Source organism: Dryobates pubescens, chromosome 22, assembly GCF_014839835.1.
Source record: "Dryobates pubescens isolate bDryPub1 chromosome 22, bDryPub1.pri, whole genome shotgun sequence".
NCBI classification, from domain to species: Eukaryota; Metazoa; Chordata; class Aves; order Piciformes; family Picidae; genus Dryobates; species Dryobates pubescens.
In genome coordinates this window covers 10,776,813-10,797,576 of record NC_071633.1, presented here as the reverse complement: position 1 = coordinate 10,797,576, position 20,764 = coordinate 10,776,813, and the positions used below count along the sequence as shown (strand labels likewise).

General features: G+C 43.0%; 1 protein-coding gene across 1 annotated transcript; it reads right to left on the bottom strand.

The window, feature by feature from the left end:
- Positions 1-5,572: 5,572 nt before the first annotated feature.
- Positions 5,573-13,593, bottom strand: TMEM9B (TMEM9 domain family member B). Its single transcript, XM_009905115.2, has 5 exons — positions 13,417-13,593; positions 11,880-11,971; positions 9,333-9,441; positions 8,260-8,394; positions 5,573-6,722 (listed from the first exon to the last, which is right to left on the bottom strand). Exons 1-5 carry the CDS (start codon positions 13,498-13,500, stop codon positions 6,567-6,569), a joined length of 576 nt encoding a protein of 191 aa, XP_009903417.2. The 5' UTR covers positions 13,501-13,593; the 3' UTR covers positions 5,573-6,566.
- Positions 13,594-20,764: the final 7,171 nt, after the last annotated feature.

Below are 20,764 nucleotides of genomic sequence, written 5' to 3'. Positions count from 1 at the left end.
AATTTTAAGTCTGTCAGGTATTGCATCCACTCTACATAAAAGGATTTACACAAAGTTTAGCAGATGAATTTCTGCTGCATGTAGCATCTCCTTGGGTCCTTGTGCTCCTTTTGCACTCACCTGCAGATTAAACATGTATGAAATACTAAATGCTCAGAGAGGATTATTAAATAATTGATTTATTAATGGGAAAAATGCATGTCTTAATATTGTTCCTCCAACTATATATGATTTTGCTAAGAAGGGATTGCATGTAGTTATTGGGGCACTGCTAGAAACACATAACTCAGCCTGGCCTACTAAAGCCACATTCCCTCTCTTCAGAGCAGCATTACAGCATCCTTAACTGCTCAAATCACCTTTACACATTTACTAGAAAGATAATCTTGCAGTACTTTACATGAAGCTACATTACAGTGCTTTCCCAATAATTACTCAAACACCTAAATATCAGCATAACTGTAATGACTGTTATCTAATATTTACTTTATAATCAATTAAAAATGGCTAGATATTTTAAAATAATTACTATGATGCATCCTCACAGACTTCAAGCAATACTTGCCTGCACAGAACTTACCAAAAATGCTTTATCACCAACCACTTCCATACATAGTTTCATACATTGCTGTCTAACACATCTGGATGATATTTACATCCTGTGATGTAGAAAACATACCTGAACATTAACCTAGGTTACTAGAACCACTTAGATTCCACATTCACAAAAATCTTGCAAAGCTTCAAATCTTAGGACTACAGTTCCAGAATGTAAATGGGATCTCCTTAAGCCCATATCCTTGTGAAGGATTCTTTCAGCATTTTCCAATGACCTCATACCTGCCACATTTAGTACAGAAAGAATTTTTACACAGTATGAACATATTCTCTCAAAAATGCCTCTGTATTCTTGTTGTCTTTCTTTAATGCAGATAGATCTCACAGCAGAAACCCTGTGAGCTAGGAATTTGTTTACAGCAGGTACTTCAGTGAGTAGGCTAGAAGCGTGAACACACATCCACTTTACATTAATATGCACGCAGAAAATCAGGGGGGAAATATATACACTCTAGCAGCCAGCCATCTTTCCCTTCTCTGCTTTCACACATTGGGTTATGTTCTGAAAACATTCTACTGATAACAGTTTACAAACATTGTCTGAAGGAAGAAAAGTCTATTACATAGCAAAAAAACCCCACTTTGTAGAAAAACATCACTACAGAGTGAGAAGCCAAAACCAATACAGACCCTTGACATACTTACAGTATCTGATGCTTAGTACCAAGACTTCTGCTGCATAACAGCATTACACAGACCAGTTACCTGCTCCTTCACTACCTGTGTGAAGTGCAAAATGCAAGTGTTAGTATCATTTTTCTTTTAGACCAGAGACTCACCAATTTTCAAATGGAAGTAAAATCCAAGGAAACAAGATGTGCTATTTACTGATGAACAATGCCTGAAAATATCTGAATAATATTCTACAAAAAGAAGGTCATTTTCATTTTTTTCTTACATTTTGGTAAGTGAGTGATCACATCAAACACAATTCATTAACAAGCTAGAGAACACTGTCACTTAAATAGCTGGTAGAAGACATTTACAAAAAGACTGATATTCAGTGAAGATCTGTAGCTAGATACAGCAATACCCAAGCCTCTTACCTGACTAACGTAGCCTGTTCCGCTGAGTCAATGACTGCTGCAATTTATAGTCAATTGACAACATGCAAACTAGCTTACAGTTAGATCTGCTCATTTCTGGTTTGGCTTTTCCACCCACACCACAGCTATGATGGCAACAAAACTTGGCATTCAGGGCTAGAAACTTAAAAACTGTATTGAACACAACCAATTACCTGAAAAAAAAGAAAAAAAAAGTGATCAGGAAAGTACTTTGTTTACTTCCTGCTTGTCTTCTGTTACACTTTACTGAAGTACTATTTTCTTTTATTGGTACTTTAATGTCCAAAGACAAAAATCAGCTGCAATTTCGTTAAACGTTTACCATCAAGGCATAAACAAAGTAATTTTCCTAGCTTCACTTTGAATTTATTAAGAAGAAAATTGTGACAGGTTAGTCTCCAGGTTACAGGTAGGACACACAGATTAATATGCTCAAATATAATCTTCATTATACATGTGATTTGGGGAAATTCCCTTAGTGTTAAGTAGTACTACATAAAAGGACTCTGCTAATGCACTTATGGAAGTAAGACAAAATTTGTCTTGCTGCTGATAGCTCACTGCAAACAGTTTAAAGTTTTGTTTAACCTCAGGTGTGTAGTATGGACAATCAGTCTGTATAATCAAATCTATAGAGGTGTATAGGCTTATCCAGTTCACAGTATCACAGTATAACCAAGGTTGGAAGAGACCCCAAGGATCATCAAGTCCAACCTGTCCCAACAGACCTCACAACTAGACCATGGCACCAAGTGCCACGTCCAGTCTCCCCTTGAACACCTCCAGGGACAGCGACTCCACCACCTCTCTGGGCAGCCCATTCTAATGATGAATGACTCGCTCAGTGAAGAACTTTTTCCTCACCTTGAGTCTAAACCTCCCCTGGCACAGCTTGAGACTGTGTCCCCTTGTTCTGGTGCTGGTTGCCTGGGAGAAGAGACCAACCCCTTCCTGTCTACAACCACCTTTCAGGTAGTTGTACAGGTACAACAAAACAGAACACAGCTTCAAGACTCACACATTTTATGAGATTACCTTGACACTTTAGGCTGTCTCAAGAATAGACTAGAATAGGAATAGAACAGAATTAACCAGGTTGGAAAAGACCTTTGAGATCATTGAGTCTAACCTATCACCCAATGCTATCTAATCAACTAAACCATGGCAGCAAGCACCCCATCCAGTCTCCTTCTAAACACCTCCAATGAGGGTGACTCCACCACCTCCCTGGGCAGCCCATTCCAATGGGCAATCACTCTTTCTGTGAAGAACTTCTTCCTAACATCCAGCCTAAACTTCCCCTGGTGCAGCTTGAGATTGTGTCCTCTTGTTCTGTCACAGGTTGCCTGGGAGAAGGGACCAACTCCCACCTGGCTACAACCTCCCTTCAGGTAGTTGTAGAGAGCAAGAAGGTCTCCCCTGAGCCTCCTCTTCTCCAGGCTAAGCAACCCCAGCTCCCTCAGCCTCTCCTCACAGGGTTTGTGCTCCAAACCCCTCACCAGCTTCATTGTCCTTCGCTGGACACATTCCAGCAACTCAATACCTTTTCTGAACTGAGGGGCCCAGAACTTGACACATTAGGCCCTTCTATTGATCAAAGTAAAACCACACACAAAAATAATCCAAACCAAAGCCAGTTCAATTTAAAGCTTTTGTAACACAGTGTCAGATTAGAAATACTTGATCTGCTACCAAGAGAGCTACATAGAGAAGCTCATTGATAGGGCTTTAAACTGGGTTCAAAGGGGACAAAACCAAGCTCACTAGAGATGAGCCTAGGAATGACATGCCCATGTCAGGGGTGAAACCAATAGTCCAGCTCAAGTGCACCTGTACCAATGCACAGAGCACAGGCAATAAACAGGAGGAACTAGAAGGCATTGTGCAACAAGACAGCTGGGACATCACTGCCATCACAGAAACATGGTGAGGCGACTGTCATGTCTGGAGTACTGCAATGAATGGCTATAAGCTCCTCAGAGCAATAAGATCTCCTCTGAGCCTTCTCTTCTGCAGACTAAATGACTCCAGCTCCTTCAGCCACTCTTTGTATGACATGCACTCCAAACCCATCACTAGTCTTGTTGCTCTTCTCCAGAAATGCTCCAGGACCTCAATGTCTTTCCTGTATTGTGGTGCCCAGAACTGAACACAGTACTCAAGCTGCGACCTCACAAGGGTCAAGTACAGGGGCACAATCACTCCTGCTGGACACACTGGTTTTCGTACAGGCCAGGATGCCTTGGCCATCTGGGCACACTGCTGGCTCATGTTCAGCTGGCCATCCATCAGCACCCTCAGATCCTTTTCCATTGGGCTGTTTTCCTGCTGCCCTTGGTGCCACAACATTGTGCTCTGTATTTTCCTTCCCACACCAGCCTCAGGCCTCATCAGAATATAAGAGAATAAACCAGGTTGGAAGAGACCTTCAAGATCATCACGTCCAACCCATCATCCAACACCACCTAATCAACTAAACCATGCAACCAAACACCCCATCAAGTCTCCTCCTAAACACCTCCAATAATGGTGACTCCACCACCTCCCCGGGCAGCCCGTTCCAATGGGCACTCTCTCTGTGAAGAACTTCTTCCTAACATCCAGCCTAAACCTCCCCTGGTGCAGCTTGAGACTGTGTCCTCTTGTTCTGGTGAAAGGCAGCCAAGAGGTAGAGTATGTATTAGAACTGATAGATAGGCATATCTTCAACAAATTAATTACATTCATTTTCTTTAGGAGACCCTAGGTATGTCACTGTCATAACCATTGACAGTGATGACTTACCAGGGTGGGATGTTGAATAAAGGAACTGAACCCAAGTCTGGAATTTTTTTGGGGTTTTTTGGTCTTTTTGACTTGTCAGTCCACCTTGTGCCTTTTATTTTTTTGTTTTCAGAAAGAGTCCTCCACTTCCACCAATTAGCCACTCATTATAATTCCCTCCAGATAAACTTTTTGGAAGGTTCCAGTACTGACAAGAGAATGAGGCTCTGTATCTGCAAAGGAGCTGCAGTCAGTGTACATGTTGTAATGCAGTACCTGTGTTTCCACTCATGACCTGGCAGAGCTATGTGAATAGGTACAGTTTATTATGCATGCTGTGGGATAAGCAAGCCAAAACTGCACCCAGCAACACAGCACTGCTCTATGTACCATTCCCTTCCAAAGTGGGCCTGAAAACAAAGACAATGTAACAACATAAGAACAGCTAAATTTGAGTCAGGGACTGTGGTTGTTTAAGCCTTAATTGGAGTTTAATCTACAAAAAAAAATAATCTGAAGTCAGTTTGGAAGTAGAAGTAATTTTTTTAACAATATATATAGCAGTAACAGGGGGGATTTACAAGGGTAAGGAATAAGGATGAATAGGAGAATACACAAAACCAAATTGATGTATGTGGATCTCAGTCCTTCAGAGAAGCATGGCTGCAGCAGGGAGAGGATCAGGCCTGACCACATGGCCAGAACCAGGAGGCCAGCAGCAGCAGTGGGTCCTTTCCAACAGGCAAGGCAGGAGCAAAGATGGCTGCCACAGCTGCCCCTTTTGCAGTCTTGCTGGACAGGAAGGTGGAGCAGAACAGACCAATTTAGGCCCAGGGGACCCCTCCTCCCAGAAGGAAGAAACCACGTCCACCTGGATCAGGTTTCTTTCGTCCCCTGGGGAAGGCAGGGCTCTCGCAACCCAACCCCAGGATGGTGTAACCCAGCACAGGGATTAAGTACTTTTTTTTCAGTTAGCAATTGAGTAAGCCTCTCTTTTGTCTATCTGAGCACCAAACAAGAGCCTATTTCTACTCTGGAACATTTCCAAAGAAGTGCTTTTGCAGATGGCATTTCCAGGCGGGGCAGCGAGGGAGACAAATGAGATACAGCTAACACGCATCCACTTTTCAAAAATCAGTTTTATCTTTGATTGTTACATTCCAAAGAGCATATATGAAAGTTAGTCATCTAGCAACTGTGTACCTCTGAGGAGAGACGAGTACAGAATCACAGATAAAAAAATACACCTAACTCCCAAGGTGACAGGTGCTAGAGAAAGCATGTGCCTTACACCATCAATCCAGACAAATGCAGGAAGATTCTTTTGTAATAAATACTTCATCATATACTAACTCCTGAGACTTTACTCATGAAAAGAAAGGGAAGAGATTTTAAGAGAGATCATACACATACAATATATTAAGCTATTAAACCAAAATTGTCCAAAATGCCAACACTGTCTTGATACTCACTGCATTTGAGTTTATCTACATCACAGTACTTTATGCAGCTCAAAGAGTCAGTGTCCATTGAAGCTCTGCCTTCAATCTGCAAACATCACTTGAAATACAAGCATCTTGAAAGTATGAATGCAAGAAACCAAATGATGACTACAGCCAATTAGGATTTCATTCTCTGATATGAAAACTACACTGCAAGATTTAGATTTCCAATACCCTAGCATTAGTCAGCAGAAAATCCAGGTATATTTACAAAAGGACTTTACATAAAGTGATTAGTGAGTTGCAAGTAATTATTGTGTTCCCAGGTACTTTTTAACCACATCAACAGTAGAGAGAAACATATAGTTAAAAACCACCATAAAGTCACAACTGTAAATAAAGTACCACAGTGGCAACCCAAAGGTTTGTTTTCTTTTCAGTTTTGTTAGTAAAAGCCATTTGCAAACTTAAAAGATTTCAGCTTTTGGTTAACTAATTCTTTTCATTGCTTTCACTCCGGTACATTCCTCCATAGTTCAAATACTTGTTTGGGTTTTTAAATCACCAATAACCCATTCAGTAAAACCTTTCTGAATTGGCAGGGTCAGGAAGACGTCAGTCAGCTCTTTCAATCAGTCCACTTGACTTCCCTGGAGTCATTTTCACTGTAACACGATTAGCTCAGCACGACATGGCGGTCAAAGACAGACTTGCGTTGCTCTTGGACCTGGAGCTTCCAGCGCTGCTGGGCATACTCCACTTTGTTCAGCACGTTGGCGCGGCTGCGAGAGCGAGCCAGCACGTCGTGTGCGTTTGCAAAAGGCTGGTGATCCTGCAATGCCAGAGACCAGGAGTTAGACCCCAACAGTTCCACTGAGCAATTCCACAAGGTTTTTTTGTTGTTCCATTCCAAAGGATGCAGCGGGGGTGGTGGTGGTTGTGTTTTTTTCTTGCAAAGGTAAACAAGCTGTCCCAATAAGCTGGTCACTGATAATGACCAAGCAAGCTTTTGAGCAGTTACAACTGCACTTCAATTGCTCATTCAAAGTAACTTAGAGAATCACAGAACCATTTCAGCTGGAAAATACCTTCAAAACCACTGAATCAAACCACACACCACCACGGCCTACTGTGCCCACACAGTTTTTGAGCACCTTCAGGGACAGTGACTCCACTACCTCCCTAGGCAGCCTGTTCCAATGCCTGACCACTTTCAGTAAAGAAATGGGTCCCAATACCCATCCTAAGCCTCTCCTGATGCAACTCGAGACCATTTCTTCTTGTCTTACCACTTGCAACTTAGGAGGCTGGCCACCACCTGACTGCAGCCTCTTTTCAGATAGTTGTAGAGAACAATAATGCCTCCCCTCAGTTTCCTCTTCTACAGACTGAACAATCCCAGCTCCCCCAACCACTCCTCCACAGTTTTCCCAAACAGAACCAACTCCATTGTACTGTCATTTAGCTGCTGCCCAGAGATATCATGGTGAGCTGCAAGATCAGAACAGTCTAGCATCTGTTAGCAGCTGGTGTGACTGAAGCCTACAACAAACCCAGGCACTGGAAGCCTCCTGTTATTGTCATTTAACTTTAAAACTGAATTAAAGAATCAGTTCTCTGCCAGCTCTTGGCCATTTATTGTCAGGCAGTTCAGGATGTTCACACACAGCTTCTATATAAAACCAACACACTCTGATGTTTACCAAACTAAGCCTATTGTACTGAGCTGTCTAAAAGCAAAGTGTCAATACAGCTGTTTAAGTGACAGAGCTCAACAGTAACTGAGTGCTTGTTTAATATTTACTCTGTCTGTTTTCTAACAGTACCACAAAGCCTTATTTTCTTCTATCAAATATAATCAAGTTACAAACTGTAAGAGCTGGAAGTGAACTTCTTGTTTGGCTATCAAACTGTTTTGGACAAAGTCACATTGCTAAAGCTGTCAGAAAGCATCATCAATACAATACATAATGAACAAGGTCTCATAAGGTCTTACATTCCCTTCCTGTAATGGTACTGAAGGCAAACTTATTCCATTTTTATTTTAAAAATAAATAAAACTCACTGTGCTGAAGACTGGGAAACAAAGTCACTAATGGCTAGACCCCTTTACTCTGTTTCTTCTCTGAGAAAATAATCTGTCTAAAGCTGCATAACTGAAGCAGGCCTCATCTTACTACTATCTAGCCCAATGAAAAATGAAAGAGTGGGTTCAGGGAAGTGATCACACAGCTTTCTTTTCCTCTGCCTTCAGAAAAAGCATTTACACTGCCCAGCAAAAAAAGCTGCTCCTCCCAAGTAGTTACTGAACAACTAACCATTCCAATCCTTATGTTAACCCAAATACACAAGCACTCTGGTAAACTCACCCCAATGTCTTCATCGCTTTGTATGAGTTGAGAATGTCCAAAGAGACGTCTCTTCAGTATAGGTTCCACCAGTGTAAGGTACACCATATACAGAAGAAGTAAGCCCAAAATAGACAGGTATATGATGATCGTAACCTACAAAATGCAAGCACAAGTTGTGCCAAAATTGTGGCATTACCCCTACAATCCCTCAGCAAGCAACAAGGCCAGAAGTAGTGCACATGCAAAGCCTGTCCATCTTTGGTAGTGTCATCCAATGACTTCAAACTCATTAACTACAACCTGGTATTAACAGGGTCGGGGGAAGAGAGATGTTAGCTTGGAACAATTTCTCTCAGTGAGGCCGTGCTAAAAATCTCATGTTATCCCTCTTGACCTTCAACTTGGTATTATGAATCTCAGCTCAAACAAGACAACTGTTGAGTTTGGCCATTAAACTGGGGTGACAACTTTGGGGGTTCCTGCATGGTCTCCATTCTCTAACATGGATATGCATTCAAACAGTCACTAAGAGAAATGGGAAGGCAAAAAACACCCAAACTTCTAAAAGACCAACAAAGGAGTCTGTGTTATGAAAGAAGAAAAGATATGCTGCATGATGTATTCATCCCAGCCTAGGACTTAGTTCTCATCCTATCCAATAGGATAGGAAGGTGAAGAATACAGAAACCATCTGTTAGAGCAAACTGACAATTTCACTCTTTTTAGCTTGCTTGAGTACAAAGAAAATGTAGTGTATTCAAACAAGCTGAATAACAAGAGGCCCTCTACAACAATAATGAAAACAAAGTTCAAACCTTGACAAAATGTCCTAGAACACTCTGTTTCAGCAAGGTGTAAAGCTTAGTCTCAAAATTGGAGATCTCCAATACAGGATCTCAAGCTCACTCCTTCACCTACAGCATGATGCTATTGTTACTACGCAAAGTGGGAGCAACTACCATCAAAAAAAAGTTAAATCTTGGGCTGATTTAGAAAAGTTTTCTTTTTATAGAGAATATTTCTCTAAAAGACAGCACATTTACTAACCAGTTTAAGTACTTAACATATGCCAACAGAACTACATTGTTTACCTTAATTGTGACAGAGCTTCTCTCTTCATATTTGCATTCACAACGTAAGCAATAAGCTTCTACATCAGGTCCAGGGACAGGCATAGGCTCAACCACATGAAGACAATCACTGAAGAAAGAGAAAACCAGCTCAAAACTGACTGAGCAGTTTTTAGTTTCCCCATTCCACTATTCATGCAGACCCCAGCTGCATGAGCCAAGAAGCCACCTTTGCTTAACTTCAGCTGTTCTAAATTATAGGTATCCAAGAGGTAAAGAAACTAAATCACTACTCCACCATTATTTTACTTAAACAAGAAATGCTGCTGTGGATGAGCTGCTAATCAAGTTTTAAGATCTTTCTAACTCAATAAAATGTTCTCTTTTTCAGTGAAAGATGGCAGCATAACAAATTCAAGGACTTCAATCCCAGCATGAATGCATCATTTGACACTGACATTGTGGATGAAAGTAAATTCCAGCTTTTCTTCAACACACTCAAAAAGTCTTATTCTATCCTACTACTATCTAAGGGAGATTAACCTCTCTTTGGTTTTCATGAACAGATGTTCTTTTGTTCTTTCCATTACAAGCTACAAGCATGAAAGAAAAAGTCATATGGATTGTTTCTCTAAGCAACAAGACAGTGAATAATCAGCATTCAGTTTCCAAAACCTGGCCAGGATACAAAAGCATAATTTGATTTAAAGGACTACAAAATGTAAGTCAGTCCATGCCAAAAAGCATGGCTGACAGTCTTATGGGCACTCCATACCACAGCACCAAACTCCAGCTGCCACAAGACAACTGCTTCCAACAATAACTTAGCTAGTTTAGGTCTTTTTGCTGACTCAGTCTGCCTGTTCACACTTAGAACACCTGGGTCTCTGCAGAGCACTGACAGAATAAAACTCATGTTTCACCCTTATTAACTCAATGTTAGCACAGCCAGAAGCAGGGAATGAAACAAAATGCCTGAAGTGAGAGCAGCAGCCTAGGAGCCAGTGTTCTGCTGGGCTAGATTACAATGCTGTAAACACATGGCCAGGCACTAACACACCTCTTGTATTTCTTCCTTATAATTAAAACTATTGAGTGGCAAGTCACATCCTCTGGAGGGGAGTGGAAGGCTTATTTTTCTCACTTATTTGAAAGAATTATTCTCCTCTGTGGAGGAGTGCAGCACTCAAGCTACAAAATAAAAAAAGCATGGAAGTTATAATTATGCAATTTCTGTTGATATGATTGAAGGCTTGTCATCAGCATGCTGCACGAGCACAGCAGAAAGCTTGTACGTAACCTAAATCTGTTACTCACAGTGGTAAGTCTGTTACTGTGAACATATCAAATACTAATACTAGGGTTTTTTTCTCCAGTGTTTCAAGTTGCTAGGAAATGTAAAAACTATCAGAAGCTTAGAATTTTGATAAGTCCTTGGACTGTAATTCTATGGCAATTTTAGAGGAAAATGCAGATGATCTTTTTCTAAACAATTCTCCCACTTGAACTGCCTCGATAGAACCACCTTCCCCTCTGCACCCAGAGTAACAGCACCAAGGGAGCAGTTCTTCCAAGACAAGCCAGGATTGCTGCAATAATTCCAAACCTGAGACCAGAAGGCTGAATGCTTTTACTGGTATGAAAGCACCTCATCCCACACTGATGTTAGCATAACCTGCTGTTTTCCAGTCTGAAACCAAAGACCAGAACACTCCAAGTGAAAGACCTGAAGCATCTAAACAGGAGTATCATGATGCACATCACAGATGAGCTTTAAAAATTAAAGTTTCATTTTATGTCTGGACAAGCCAGCAGTAAATAGTCATTATACAGTACATAATTAATAAAGACATGAAAAATGGATCTAGCTAAAGGATGGTGCATGTTATCCAGATTTATTCAATAATAAGCCACTTGCACTGATGCAAAACCCACAGTCTTTTAGTTTTATGAGTCCCATAGACAACGATAGTCAAGGTGAAAAAACACCAATGAACTATGCTAATTTAACAGATCATTGTCATCTCCTGTTCCTCCTGAACCCCTTATCCTTGGCCATGCACATCAGTCCTCAGCTTCAAGAGGTCTCACAAATGTCACAGCTGGCCTAAACAATAAAAGAGAGCATGTTGCTGGATCAGAGAGATGCAAGACCTCCTCTCTCCCTGAAAAACAAGTCTTACTGGACAGTTCAGGCCACCTCATATGACTGCACTCTGGCTGCAACAGCCTCTAAAAGATACAATGAGTTTCAAAAGTGGAGAAAGAGGGTACAATACTGCCAGCTCCTGGTTTCATGGCCATACTCCCTTGCCTTTATACCAATGCACATCACAAATTTAAAATGCACATCCTCTTCTCTTCCTTCTAAGGTGCAAACAAGCAAACCAAAACAGAAGACAAGGTAAACCCCATGGATTTCAAGTATTCTCTGGAAAGGGACATGAATTCTGGAGTACTTCTAAAACCGCAAGATATATAACTTCTCCTGGCACCACATATAATAACTATGGAGCAAGTCTTTAACCAGTAATCCTGGATATAATTCTTTATGCCACACACACTCACCAGTCTTTCTGTGAAACATTTTTGTTGTAAATATTGCCTGAATGGTCTTTGTATGGAGGACAGATGCATTTACACCGCACATCTTCAGAATTCTGTAAAGTAAACAGCAAGCTTAGAACAAATTCTCATCAGTAACCACAGCCAGATACAGAAAACTCTATTCATGGAATACACAAAACACTTAACACAGGCTAATCCCAAGTACTCAGGATTTCCTCCAAGTTTAAAAAACACTTTTCAAAACCCATAAGCAAGCAGAACACTTCATCAGCCAACATCATTTTAAACAGCAAGCATTCTTTTCAAGGAAAACCTGAAGCTTAAGCTCACTTTTCTTTTTGACACAATACCACACATTCAGAAGTCACTAATGGTGCTGTATTAACTACTCTACTTAGAAAAACAAGGTACAATTTGCATAAGTAACAAGAGGCACTGCAGAAAAAAAGTGAGGAAAACAAACTGTTATGGACAGTGAGAAAGAAGTAGCACCCAAAATTAACATTTAGATCACTCCCAGGGGAAAAAAAAAAAAAAGGAATTTCAGAGAAAAATCACTTTGTGTAGAATTTTTTTAAATAGGATAATTCCTTCCTTTCCCAAGCTGCACAAGAACTGAAAAACCTATAGAGAAGGCAGAAATGGCTACCAAGGGGTTATAGATGAAAGCTTTCTCCAACCCAAAGCCACTTACTTGAGCAAATGGTAAGAGACAGAGGATAAATATAGCTTATCTAACATTCAAGGCAGTTTCTAACAGCATTACAAAAGAACTGTCTTCAGAAGCATTAGTAATAAACTACATTGAACTATCAGATCAGAGTAACACTAAGTAGGTTTAGGTCAGTTGAAAAATCTTGACTGTGATATCAAGTCACTTCTGGTCTCACCACTGAAAAGTCAGATAGCTGATAATCATTCAAAAAGACAACACTCAGACTCATGGGTACTTGGCACTGGGAAAGACTTGACTTTGAGGAGATACGATGTTCTCTGTCAGTCGCAGTGACACCATTATAGTTCCAAATACTGACCGAGAAGGAGCAACAGCTGTGCGTCTGCGGCCACTCAGCCCAGGTGAGGCAGCAGGAGCGTACAGAGCCAGCCATGGACCCGCTCGGAAAAGTAAGCAGAGCGGGCAGCCCCCAACCCCTGCCCAGGCAGCCACAAGAACAGCATCTTCCCCTCCAACAAGGCCTACCCAGCACAAGCGTGACTGTCACTTGTATTTTCGCGTGACGGCGCTCCCGGACACCACGTCGGAATTCTATGCACTGCTACAACTTAGGGCTGGCGCAGGCACCGGTGCCCCCCGCAGCCAGGCCTCCCGGCCGGCCCTCACGACACGGCGGACTCCGCGCCGCCGCCTACTTTTAATAGTAAACGAAACGGCAGCGATGCAGGGCAGCACCCCGCGACAAACACTGGTCTCAGCCGCCTCCTAAAGCAGGCCGAGGCGGCGGAGGGGCGCCCAGCGACGCGGAAGAAGGGAGGGCCCCGGTAGCGGGAAGTGGGAGTACCACCGTGATCAGCTCACCTTGGCCTCGGCGCCCAGCCCTACCAGAGCGGCCAGCGCCAGCAGCGACCAAAGCCGCGCCATGCTTCCGCAAACGGCCGCCATGTCGGGCCCCAAGCGCTCAACGCCGCCGCGCCGCCGCCTCCAGCCCCCCAGCGCCCGCCGCCATCACTTCCGCCTTCCGCCGGCCTCACGTGAGGCGCCGTCCCGCTGCGAGGGCGTCCCTAAGAGAACCGCGGTGCCGCCGCGTGGTTCCGGGGTGATGCTGTCCCCGCGCGTTCAGAGGGACCTGCTTCCGCGGGAGGCGCGGCGGGCAGAGCCGGCAGGGGCGGGCCTGGCAGGCTTACCCTGCCGCTTGACCGAGGTTTTCGCCACTGTGCCCTGAGGGGTGCGATCGGCCAGTGGCAACGGCCCTGGGGTGGCTATTACCCGCCCGTCCCTGCAGCTCGAACCCCCCCTGCCCGCAGTGCTGGCATCGTCGAGACATCCCGAGCCCCGGCCTGGTTATCCCCTCGAAATGGTACAGCGGGAACATTCGGGAGTACGGCAAGGAGCCGCTCTGCTTAGACCAGTAAATGCTTTCCTTAGCGCTTGCTCCCTGCTGGCTGGATTTTCAGGAAAATAAACAAAAACCAGAAAAGTGTTGAAATAAATTTAAAATTGTCATAAGCAGCGTTCTAACTAAGGCATTCAAGGTGTGGATAACCCACATTTTCCTTAACTGAACATGCAAGCGCCGTTTATAATAACCGTCATGCGTTTCATAGGCATCTGAGATGTCACTAAAATCCAGTGAAGTTTCCTGCTCATGGTGTGGTCGTTAATGATTTCCACCCAAAAGCATTGTTCACCTTCTTTCAGAGGGCAGTCAGTGTTGGTGAGAAGCAGCACTTCCAGCTGTGGTTCCTTAAGACTGGCAGATCAAGTGGCCTCTAAGTTTTGCCTACTCCAAACCCACCCGATGATGCCAGGGCTGGATCCACCTTGTCCCTGGCACAGCAGCTGCTGCCCAGCAAGTGCCGGAGCCCAGCCGGGAAAGCCGCTCAGACTCATTTCAGCTTCAGCTTCTGTGACACCCTTCAGAGATACAGCAGCCTGTGTGACTAAGCCCATTTATTGCCTCTCCTCTCTTCTATACATTGTGTCCTTCTTAAATCCATTTTCTGTCCTAAACTGCTACTTAGCAACATTGTATGTCGTTGAAAGCTGCTCTGTTCCCTCTCTCCTTCCCGAGCTCCAAGTTAGTGGCTGTAATTTCATAGGAAACAAAATAATTCCTTAGATATGGTATATATACTTTGGAATTGTGATGTTACACTTCGGTTTAGCATAGTGGCTTGTGTAATGCTAACAGTTCATCAGGCATCTCAGTAAAGGAGCGTGAGTTGCTATGGAAACACAAAACACCTTTATTTAAAATTCGGGGGAAATTGGCATCAGAGTATAATGAGTGTACATCAGGTTTCAGCCTTAGCCAAACAATTTGTTTAATCACCGTATCTGCAAAGAGAGTACTTTGAATTGTGAAGGTGGCTTTGTGGCTTCCTCACCACCCACACTCAGTCTAGGAAGGGCAAATCAACTGCTGAGCTGAAAAACATGCTGAATCTTTAGAAAAACATGGATCAGGCTTTGGGCTGAAGTAAATGATGTGCGGTTTCAGAGGCATCATTGCCTCTGGAGGAGTTCAGTGTAGGAAAATATTTCTGATAGGCTAATTTTCTAACACACTCAAAGAGTTCCAGTACACAGGTAATAAATGCACCTTTTTTTCTCTTTTTTTTTTCTTTTTGGATGGCTGTTCCAGTGCATCTCTAGGTGTTGGGGGAGCTGCTCCAGGGGTGTATCTTTTCTGCTCAGTCATCTTATAAAAATAGCTTATAAAGAGCTTTATCTTGCCAGGTGCTGTGTGTGCAGAGCAGGCTTCTGCTTTTCCTTTCCTGTTGCAGAAGCTTTCACAAAGTCACATCATCTTTGTAGCCAGCAGTGCACTAAGCTGCATCTTCTCCTTACTGTGCAGCACTGAGTCAAATGCAAAATAGAGTATTTCAAAACCTTTCCCCTGCAAAATAACTTTGTTCAGCAAGTGATATTAACATTGGACTCTGCTGTGCTGTGTCAGACAATTAGTTGCTGTGCACTCCACAGCTGAATGGGTGTTCACTGTCACGGAGTGGATGTTCCTCAGGGCAGGTAGGGTAGACAGTATTTACCATAATTTTAATCATCTGCATTATAATTGTTTCTTACTAATGCAAATTACCATCTTTTTATGACAGTTCAGCCTATTCACATTCAGAATTTGCTTGCTTCCCTTCCTTTTCTCAGCTGAGAAAATCTTTTCATTATCAACAATGATATAAAAGAAAAATCTGAAGGGATTATGTAAATAAGTGATTGAATCAGCACTTCTGCAGTCATTGCCAACATGAAAGCAATGTGACATTTGCACAGAAAGAAAAACAAAGCAATACAGATTCTCTTTTGTCTGCTCCCTGTGTTCAGTTAAAAAAATTAAATGATGGCAGCACTTGTTATTACAGCAGCCTTCACTTAGCAAAGAAGTGTGGGAAGCAATTAATTACAATGTCAATTGCTCTAGGCTAATAAGAAATCCACCTTTTAGCTGATAGGACACTTGCATCTGTTTGAATACATTCTGTCACTGCTGCTGCATCCCTTAAACAGTGCAGTTTGGTCTCTCAAGTTTCTGGGCTGGGCCCAGACTCAGTGGCTCTGTTCAGGTCCAGCTGGTACTCTGGCCTCCTGGTCTTTGATCTCTGGAGAACACAAAGAGAAATCAATGCTGGTGAGGTAGATGTGGTACAAGGCTTACATTAAAAGCAAGCTTTCCAAATATAGTTCATCTCAGAGCCCCATTACAGTAATGCAATGTAATGGCTGGTGGCTTCCTTCCATAAGCAAAGCATTATTTTGCAATCTGCTGTCAGAAGTTATATAAAGCCTTTCACAACGGAAATGTGTGCATATGGAAAGGACAAACTAGACAAAGTGTTTACCTCTGTATTTCTATATTCATATTGATATTTATGATATAAAGCAAATGGAGGGAAGTGCTGAAAGGGCTCTGCATTTATTTTATCTTTCTGTCTCAGTGAATCCACTCATGACTTTTCTGCGGGCTGTAAGAGATCAAGGTCTCTCATTGCTAATTCAAGGTCAGTCATTTCTCGCGCACTGGAGCATTTTGTTAGTACCAGCAGATCCCCTGTGTTGCACACGTGGGATGCATGCCATGTTCTGCATGTGCTTTCAATTACTGACATGTGTTGCGCTCTTATCAATGCAATTCCTGGTCCCTTCCTTCAGCAAAGTACTGCAAATACAAGGAACAGCAGCTAGCACATGAGAAGGGTGCTTGAGCTGGTTAACCATGATCTGTAAGTCCACAAGTCTGACTTCATCTCTTGCCACATGAAGAACAGCTTCTGCATTTGTTTGTTTAGTCCAAAACTTATTAATAGCCTCTACTAGGCCTGATACAGCAGGACCTTGGGCACCCTGCATGCATTGCCCGTGGGAGAGACAAGGTCAGTGCTGCTCCACAGACTTTGTCCTGTACTCCTGCTTCTCCCCAGGAGAATTTTTGCCAGAGGCATGTTTCCATGGAGCCAACTACATCCAAAAAAGGCACCACTGTTTCTTCCCTGTACAGAGTGATCCTCTGGGATTCCTCTAATAAATCCATGCTCACTGTTTCGTATTCAAAGGGATTGGCACTAAAAGTAAAGACACCATGAATCCAGAACACTCTACCCAGTGCCAACCATTTCATTCCAATCTTTGTTGCAACCTGCATGGAAACACCATAGCCAGTGAGAAATCTGTTAAAAGCAAGGTAAGACTACAGTTAGAGTGTAATTACACGACTTTTTGTGATAAAGTTTATCATTATGTTTCCCAAACTTTTTCCTAAGCAGAGAGGCTTTAACCAGTCACCCCAACGAGAAGACTGGGAACCCCTCCATGTGTTGGCTCCCTTTTCTTCCCTTGCCTGCTATTTTGATCACTTTTCCAAAGCACACATCAAGTGTCCTGGATGATGTGGGCCCCTCATTCACACATCAGTGTGGACAGGAAATGAGGAGCACACACTCAGCACCTGGCTGGCCTGGGTCAGTGGCAGCAGTGCAGGTATGTTGCCTGTTTTAATTGGGTGCTCTTTACTTTGTCAGCAGACATGGGCAAGACAAAATGAAAGCTTGGAGGCAATGAATTGAGTTTTAATCTTTTTCCAGTTAGCCTTTTCAACCATTTCCAGGATTTGGCTTACCTATTGCATTTGATTCATTTTCTACTGATCTTTGTAGTGTAACATGAAGATTTTTTTTTCTTTTTTGATACATCATCCATTACAACTGCAAAAGCAAGAATCTCTATATCCTTCTTCATCCAGGAAACCATTCTTAATCATTGCTTATCCTTAGCAACCACAGTATCACATGAGGTATTTCCTACTAACAAGGAAAATTCTAGTAACTGCAATTACCTCCTGCACAGAGGAGGTAAGTTGCATTCAAAGACAGCACTGTGGAAAGAGGGTCAGGTGCTTCAGAAGATCACAAATATTGACACTGTGGCAACATTTTATATTCTTAGCTTCTACACCATGCTGATGTACACACAAGGCTCAACCCTGTGTCTTCTGCCACTGATCATTATGAGTGCCAAATTCATACACAGGCTGTTAAAATGTGCACAGTGAAAATCAAGTGAAGTTGTCTGAGCAGGCAAAGCCCTCAGTAACTGCTTCCTAACATGACCTTGGTTTTAGTGTCAGTCCTTTTGCTCTGAAGTCTGTGCCTAGATGCTCACTCAGGGGGTGAGTTTCATTCAGATCAGGAGCAGCACCACTTTCATATGAAAGGAAGTTCATTGCATTTCATTCCAATTCAATCTCTACTAGAGACAACCTAATAGCTGGCTCTCCCAGAGCTGCTGCACAGCATTGATTTTATTCCACCACATTGCCAGAGTTTGTGTGGAAGAGGCAGTACAGTGGATGCCCTACTTGCTCTGTTCCCATGACAACACCCTGCATAGCAGCTCCCTGCGAGCTTCCCCCTGACTGCCTCAGCACATCTGACAGCCCTGCCCAGGTTCCAACTTTCAACCCCAGACAAGACCTCCTCCTTCAATTAACAAATAATGTTTTACAAGGAAAAATGGTCTGTTTGAAAGAGGAATGTTTTGACTGTCAGAACAGAGAGTATTAAGCTCTCCACTACCCAAACCTAGAGAGGATGGCTGAGTTTTCTTTGCCATCTTACTCTGTGCACTGCTGCTCAGTAATGTAATCAGGAATGACTTTTGGTTTTGCTCCAGGGACCATATTTATTTTCATTGGTGTTTGGTACAGCAAAAAAGGCAAGGAGTTGCTCAGACTAATTATTGTGGAGAGGAAGATCTCCTTTTGTTGGAGGTGAGCCTCATCCTCCCATCCTCCAAAAGCTGCATGCCTCCTGGGAGTGCCTGAAGAGCAAGACCTTCACAGAGGCCAGATACAGTTCATCTAAGGCAGCAGCTCTCCAAGCAGAATTCTTTGGAGCTTTTGACTGTGTAGATGAGAAATGTGGAGCATGAAGATGAGTTTAGAGCATTGAAACTGGGTGACAGTGAAGGAAAGTAAGCTAAGTTTTCCTGCCTGTCAGTCCAGCACAGTGCGGTAGTGAGATGGAGAATGAAGAAACCATTTCTTCCAGTACAGATTGTAAGTTTGTTTTGCTCTATATATGTAAACCAAGAGCTCAGTGGCTTTGGCTGAACCACTCCAAGTTGCTTAGTATTTGCCTCAAAGAGTGCATATTGTCGTACAAATAAGAGGGTACCAAAATTAGGCTGGATAACCACAAAAGGACTGGGATCCTTACTGCGACTCCCCAAGGGACTGGAACCCACAAAGGAGCTTCTCCAAGCCTGCCTGACTGAGAGGAGTTTGCATCTCAACATTGACAAGGTTATCTCCTCTGTGTGTGGCTAAAAAGCCTTGCATGACTCTAAGAAACCTTCCCAGGGCTCAGCACTGCTACCTGGACTACATCAGAGCATGCTGACAGTCCCAGAGGTGACAGTGCATAACTCATTCTGGGCATTTGCTCCACCAGCAGCAACTGAATTCATTGTGCCCTGGCTGCTGTGTCTGAGATTTACAGCACTGCAAAACTCAGTATAAAATCCACTGCAAAAGCTTGTTGCCCTGGTAGATAGAAAGCAGTTCATACATTTTGAGCTGAGTAGCTGCTCAAAGGCTTTTCATCCTGCCACTTGCACAGTGTTGTCTAGCCCAGGCATTTCTGTGACCCCAGCATCAGCCTGCATATTACCTTCCACTTCATTTAATTACTGCCTAATCTGCTGTTCCATTTTATTTGATCTGAGCCTTAAAGACCAGATCACGTGTACTGCAAATTACACAATGTACATTCTTAACTGGGACAGCTTCAAGCAGGTGCTGAGGAACAATTAGATCACTGTCTGTAGAAGCTGCCATTTAACTAAGAAAGAAAAGACAACTCTAAATAAGACAGATGCAGCAAGAGCTCAAAGATTGCTCACACTGATAATAAAAATTAATCAAACATTATTAGCAGTCTCCAGAGAGCCCAGTACATCATGTGCTTCTGAAATGTGCTTCTGGTTGTTCTCTGCCTGATGTGAGCACTCACTTCTCTCATCTCAAGGGCAGAAAGGAGTTTTGCCACATCAAGAAAATTATCAAAATGTGGAGCCTTTTTCAAACAGAGCAGGGTGGCTTTTTTTGAAAGCCACCTAGGCCAGCCTGAGGTGTAGTGGTGCTGAGCAGCCATGATCTCTGACTTCCAGGTCAATAAATACATTCAGGCAATTCTACTAAATACACAGCCTTACATTTCTTCCAGTAGAGTGGGACTTAACCTGGTGGCAGTCCGCTTTGAGCAGTGCTCCCTGGGAGGCTTTTTCTATACTCACCTAAATGCAAACATCATTGACTTTCGGGTAGGCAGCATATTCCATGCAGGAGAGCTGTGGGGAGAGTTGGTTATTAACAACAGTCTCTTATGGATTATTTTGGCAGACAACTATTTATACTAAAACCTCCTGCTCTGTAGCCCTGAAGCACATGCACAGCACAAGCAAACAGGTTTTGGAGCTCATGTGGGCAGACAGGTCACTGATGAGTGTGTCCTGCACATCACAACAGGGGCCTTGAGAGCCTTAAGCAGCAAGAGCAAGTTTTTTGCCTGCCCCATCCTGCTCATGCATCTGCATTGTCCATCCCCTCAAACTGCTAATCATAACCATAGCACGCTCAGAGAACAAAGTATTTGTTGAGGCCTTAATGCTAGAGCAGGAGATAAATTCCTCACCC